The sequence below is a fragment of the Malaclemys terrapin genome, chromosome 7, assembly GCF_027887155.1.
Source record: "Malaclemys terrapin pileata isolate rMalTer1 chromosome 7, rMalTer1.hap1, whole genome shotgun sequence".
NCBI lineage: Eukaryota > Metazoa > Chordata > Testudines > Emydidae > Malaclemys > Malaclemys terrapin.
The window spans coordinates 53,898,194-53,904,241 of NC_071511.1; the positions used below are offsets into that span (position 1 = coordinate 53,898,194).

At 51.9% G+C, this 6,048-nt stretch overlaps 1 protein-coding gene across 3 annotated transcripts in view; it reads right to left on the minus strand.

Annotated features, from left to right (window-relative positions):
* LOC128840822 (uncharacterized) overlaps positions 1 to 2,867 on the minus strand; it is a 72,275-nt gene extending 69,408 nt beyond the window's left edge. For all 3 annotated transcript variants that reach the window (XM_054035269.1, XM_054035266.1, XM_054035268.1), the window contains exon 1: positions 2,286 to 2,867. In XM_054035269.1, the coding sequence (XP_053891244.1) occupies positions 2,286 to 2,334 (49 nt within the window). In that variant the 5' untranslated portion in view covers positions 2,335 to 2,867. The remainder of the gene's footprint in view (positions 1 to 2,285) is intronic.
* Between the last annotated feature and the right edge of the window lie 3,181 nt (positions 2,868 to 6,048).

Genomic DNA, 6,048 nt, shown 5'->3' on the forward strand with positions numbered 1-6,048 from the left:
GAGCTCTGCCCCTAGTTGGTTCCTCCAGCACTTGCACCAGGAAATTGTCCCCTACACTTTCCAAAAACTTCCTGGATTCTAGCTAGCAGATTTGCTCTAGGGAACTATTATCCACTTGTGCTTATTAGAGCAGCAGTCTTGACCACCTGTTAGAGTTCTAACTTGCATTAGCACCAGTTTGGTCCCTGGCAGCCACCAGGATGGAAGAGCATCCCAGCAACCAATGCCACAAGCAAGTGAGCAGCTACATTCTACATCAGCTGCAGCTAAGAGTCACTCATTGTGGAGTGCATTGGAGTAATCCAAAGTCCCAGAATTTTGGCTCACTGTTATGGGGTGCATATAAGAGAGGAATGGAGCCAGCTCTCAGGGACTGTAAGTCAGCCTAGGAATAGAGGTCACATTAGACTTACTAGCCTGCAGGTGCTTTTGCGCAATGCATACTTAAATGTAGGTAACCTATCTCCACAGCCACCTCTGCTTTTTCTACTTCTTCAAACAATTTCATTATCTTTCATCTCTATTTTTAACAAGAGGTGGCTTTTGGTGCTGGTGAAAAGTGTTGCCTTATCAGTGGAATAGGTCAGCTACTATCAGCTCAATCTATTGACTTCAATGGAGCTATGCAGGTTTAGCCCAGAGTTTCCTGGTAAATGAAGCTGGAATAGTATTTCTGTCCCTGGATCTTACTTGTAGATCTTGAGGATTACAAAATTTAGTAACAAATGTTGGGCAAACTCTATGCCACATCCATCACATCTGGACTCAGCCTCAGCCATGGCCATCTCACCTGAGTCCCAAAGCACTGTGAAATCAGGGTAACTGCACCTTTTTTGTGTGAAAGTGACATAAAGCAGTGTGGTACCACAACTGTCTCCCCCACTGTATGCCTGGCATGCACTGAACAGAGGGGCTGAGAGAATAGACTCTTTTGGAATTCCCTACAAGTATCCTTGGAGCACACAAGCAATCAGGCAGTGCCACCCTGGAGAAATAGATAGTGTTAGCGCCCAGTAGAGTAACTGGGGCCAGATTCTGATCGGAGTTATATTGCCACAAAACTGGTGGTAAGTCAGTATAGTTACACCAGTGTAAATCCAGAGGAAGAAAGTTTGGATTCTAGTCCTTTATTTTTATCCCCCTAGGCAGTTGTTTGTTTGGGGGGAGAGGGGTTCTTCAGTCATCTGAAGTGATACAACCACCTTGATCACTTACTGCATTTTAGTTTTAACATTAGTTACAAAACTCTGACATGGACAGAAGTGGGGGGGAAAGATAGCTCAGTGGTTTGAGCATTGCCCTGCTAAACCCAGGGGTGTGAATTCAATTCTTGAGGGGGGCCACTTAGGGATTTGGGGCAAAATCAGTACTTGGTCCTGCTAGTGAAGGCAGGGGACTGGACTCAATGACCTTCAAGGTCCCTTCCAGTTCTAGGAGATAGGATATCTCCATTTATTTATTTCAGTTTGAGCTGCAAAGCATCTGAACTCAACCATTTGCTTTTTTCTTTTGCCCCCTTGCAATCTTAAAATGGCCATTTTTTGTGTGTTTTTTTCCTGGGGAGGGGGGAAGGGATGTCCGCCAGTTTTGTTCGGCAAGTTATTTTTTAAAGAAAAAAACTTCCCTCTAGTGCTGGCTCGTGTCCGGCTAGGGTTTACAAGCTCACGTTTCTACGACTGCATTGGAAAGTCCTGAGCAAATGTTTGTCATGCAGGTGGTGCTGCGACACTGGCCCATGCTTCACCTGGGCTGGGACAAAGCCAGTCACAAAGCTGCCGCCAGTGCTGCGTTTATTGGGGATCTACAGTCAGAAGGTTTATGGTCATCAGCCATTCCCGGGCCGGGATCCTCTGTCACGGACCGACTCCGTAGAAATGTAAGTGAGGGGCTGGTGCTGAGACTGTCAGTCAGCCTGACCCAAACCCCAGTGCAGTCAATGGCCAGGTTCGCACTGGTCCCAGGGGCTGGTGCAATTTCTGCGGTTGAAAAGGCAGGTGGGGCGGGATGTGTGCGGCGCCTTTGGATCTGCTCTCTGACCCGAGGACACGCATGGAATTCGCTTCTTTCCGGACCAATCCGGCCAGGTGCTGAGCGCAATTGATCAGTGGGGCTCGCAGGCGCTCAGACCAGCTCCCCAATCTGCCTTTCACTGCCGCGTTGCTAGGCTACACAGCCGCTGTCTCCGCCACAACAACCCCAGCCGGGCGCGCCCCGGTCGGCTTTACCTCTGTGCCGCGGCCTCGCTCCGACCTCCGGGGGCTGGTGCGGGCCAGACCTGGACTCACCTTGTCTCCAGGGAGCTCCCAGGGTGAAGCTCTTGTGCCAGCTGAACATCCCGGCCGCGGGAAGCTTCGCTCCTTCACTGACAGCTGAGAGCGGGGGCGCCAGCCCGGGGCATTCTGCCAGCGCTCTCGCCTCGCGTGGAGTCTCCGCGGTTTGCTTTCAATTAAACCGGCCCCGGGCTGGTCCTGCCCCCATCGCTGGGGCTAGGGCAGGACCCCCCCCCGCCCCCTTGGGAGGGAGCGAAGAAACCACTCCCCTTTGCGAGCTCTGCAGGCTGCCGCTGAGCCCAGAGGAAATAACTCGAGTGGCAGCCGCAGCAGCAGCCGGGGCTGTTCTCGCCGAGGTTGCTGAACTGTATATGGGCGTGCAGCCAGCAGGGCCTGACATTCCATAGGCTGCCCCCTTTCCATCTCCCCGGGCTGATAAGCCAGTGACTGGAGTGGGTGATACCTTCACTATCCAAGCACCCCCGGGAAAGAAATGCCTGAGCGCTTGCATAAGGGCAACAAACAACCCACATCTCCAGTGGGTTTCGAAGAGGAGAGCAGAGAAGGAAAGCATGGAGTGTGATTTGGTTTTTTTCTCCACAGTAAGTATGTTCCTGAGTAATACAGATCCCTGCCTTGATTTAACACGGCTACAGGACTCTATTAATGGGGGGGTGGAGGGGGAGGCACCAAGAACTAAATTAATTCCAGTTCCACTGGCTTTGATTGGCGAGTTCACTCAAACCTTAGTGATCCAGTATTTGTGGAATGATCATAAAACTTCAAGGAGAGCTGAAGGGCTCAGATCATAACCAGTTATAGTGCTGATCTATAGCTTTCCTGGAGAACTACATAGCTGGGAGCAGGGCCCTGTGATTTGTACCTGACCAAAGCTATATGTACAAGCCTAGTGTTGTCCATGTACATGGGTCAGACACTGGGTTAAAACAGTGCAAAACAAACCACAAAGAAAGGAAACCCTAAAATCCACCTCAATCCAAACAAAGCCTCTCCTGTATATTTGCTAAGAGATTGCCACATCCCTCTCCGACCAAACTCATATTGACTTCAAAGCCTTTGGGTTGTATTCTGCCATTACACCAGTGTCAAACCAGAGTAACTCTGCTGCCTTCCATGGGTGTTGTGCCTGAATGAAAATCACCGGGGTCAGATCCAGACAAGATCTGTTGCTAGGTGTATTTATGGGGTAGGTGTGGTTGGGGGTCTCAGATGAATTAGTAGTTGCAAATGCGTGGAAAAAATCAAACAGGCAGTGTAGTGAGTCGGTGTGGCTCCCCTCCTGCCCAGAAGAGGGAGCCCCTGTGCAGGCACCAGAGTGGGTGGAGCCACCACCGCCTGTCCCCGCCCCCCGGAAGTCAAGGGGCGGGGCAGGAAGTATAAAGGCCGGCCGCCAGAGCTCAGTCAGCTGTCAGCCACCACAGGGAGCAGATGTGTGGCTGGGAGCTCCTGGCCAGGAGACCTCCAAGGCCAGGGCCCTAACTGGCCAGAGCTACCCTGGGCCTGCTACGAGGAGGAGCCACCGGAGCCCGTCCGCTCCCGTCGCTGGGAGGAACCCTGGGAACCCCCCCCCACTAACCCTGAAGGTGAGACCGCACCAGAACCCCTCTGCCCCTGCTGCTACCTGGAGGAGCCGCCCAAGTGCAACTGGCCTGATTTCCCGACGGAGCTGCTGGACCTGCCACCAAGCCCTGGCCAAGAGGAGCCCATGCAGCTGGACTGGTCCGAGCCTGGTGTGATGAACGAGGTAGGCCCTGAGGGGGAACCTGGAAGTAGCCTGGGGATAGCCGACCCCGGTCAGGCTGCAGATGAATGTGAGCCAATGTCAGTGTGTTGCGGTCTGGATACCCCACTGACCAGCAGCGGCAATAACTGCTGCTAGGGCCCTGGGCTGGAATGCAGTGGAGTGGGTGGGCCTGTGTTCCCCCCTGCCACCCCCACTCATGGGTGGCAGGCTTCCCCCTCACCCAATGCCTGGCTGTAGGAGCCTAGGCGTACCTTGACTGTTTGCTCGCTCAGCCCTTGCACCAAAAGGCCTGAGCCATAACTGTGTGTGCCCCGCCCTGATCCAGGGCCTGGGCTCCTTACCTGTTTGCTTGCTCAGCCCCTGCACCAGAGGGCCTGAGCCTGGAACTAACTGCTGTCGGCTCAGTCCCTGCACCAGAGGGCCTGAGCCCCGAACTCCCGGTTGTCTGCTCAGCCCCTACCTGAGGGCCTGAGCCCTGAGTTAGCTGTTGGCTTTGCTCCGCCCCTGCACCAGAGGGCCGGAGCTTCTGGACTAACTGACTGCTTGTTCCCACAGTAGTGAGTCGCTGTGGCTCCCCTCCTGCCCGGAAGGGTCGAGCCCCGGCAAGGACCTATTACAGGCGGGGAGGTGTTGGAAAAGATTCAGTCCAACTGACCCCCAGCTCTCATGTCCCTCTCCCCCAGATGCCTTTCTTTATCCCTTTCCTTTGAAATAAACATCATAGGCCAGATCCTTTGCTAGGGGAAATCAGCTTATCTCCATTGAAATAACTGGAGCTGTGTTGATTACACCAGCTACACTTTTAAAGAGGGCATTACATGAAATAAAATATAGCTTTCTGTTGCAGAGACCAAAAAGTCTCATTTTAGTATTATTATTGCTCCAAAACCAATGTCAGATCTTCGTTAATCAGAACCACCTTCTTCCTCACCCAGACACTAGGTGAGCCTCTCAGACCCGACTGCAGGGGGTCACTGGTAGCACTCAGCTAACACCAGGCCCTTTTAAAATCTGTGGCAACAAGATCTGTGCCTCATGGGCTGGGAGGCAAGTGGTTTAGGTGCACCCAGCACTAATGGGTGCATTCTCTTCTAATAACTACAGGAACATTCTACATAGGCAGTAGGGAAAGTGTGCAAATAACCTAAGCACTAGTCTTAGGCTGTGCCTACACTGTGTAGCTTAGAGTGGCATGCAGTGTAGCAGCTCTTTGTCGGTAGGGGAGAGCTCTTCTGCCAACAAAATAACCCTCCCCCCCAATGAGGTGTGGTAGTTTTGTTGGCAGGAGGCACTGTCCCACTGACAAAGCGCTGTCCACACCAGTGCTTTTTGTCATTAAAACTTTTAATGGTGTTTTTTTCACACCCCTGACCAACAAAAGTTTTAACAACAAAAGTGCAGTGTAGGCATAGCCTAGCGATTAATTACAACAGTAAAAAAACAACAGGGAGTCTGGTGGCACCTTAAAGACTAACAGATACAACATGATCTAGGGCAGCCCAAACAGAGCTAGGCTAGTCCCTGGGGCGCCTTCACTCTGTCCCTTAAGAATATAAGGATGGCCATACTGGATCAGACCAATGGTCCATCCAGACCAGTATCATAATCTTCCAATAGGGGTCAGTGCCAAGTGCTTCCCAACCGACAAAGAGCTGCTATTCTGCGTGCAGTGTGGGCCTGGCTTGAATTCTGGTCCTGGCTTGACTCAGGCTTGGACCTTCCATCCCTGTGGGGTCCTGGGATCATGGGTCTGAGCCCTAGGTTAGCACAATTTGTGTGTAGACATAAGGGGGGGAGTAGGCTTGAGTCTGAGTTTGAACCCTGGGCAAACACTGCAGTGTACACACCCACAGGCTCACTGCTAGAGTGGCTTGGAAATTTTTCATGAAAACATTTTTTTGACCAAATTTTTTTTTGTCAAAATCCAAACATCCATTTGGACAACATTTTGTTTAGAACTCCTCCCCATCCCCCCATCCCCAGAAATGAAGTATTTTGATCATGTCAAAATGT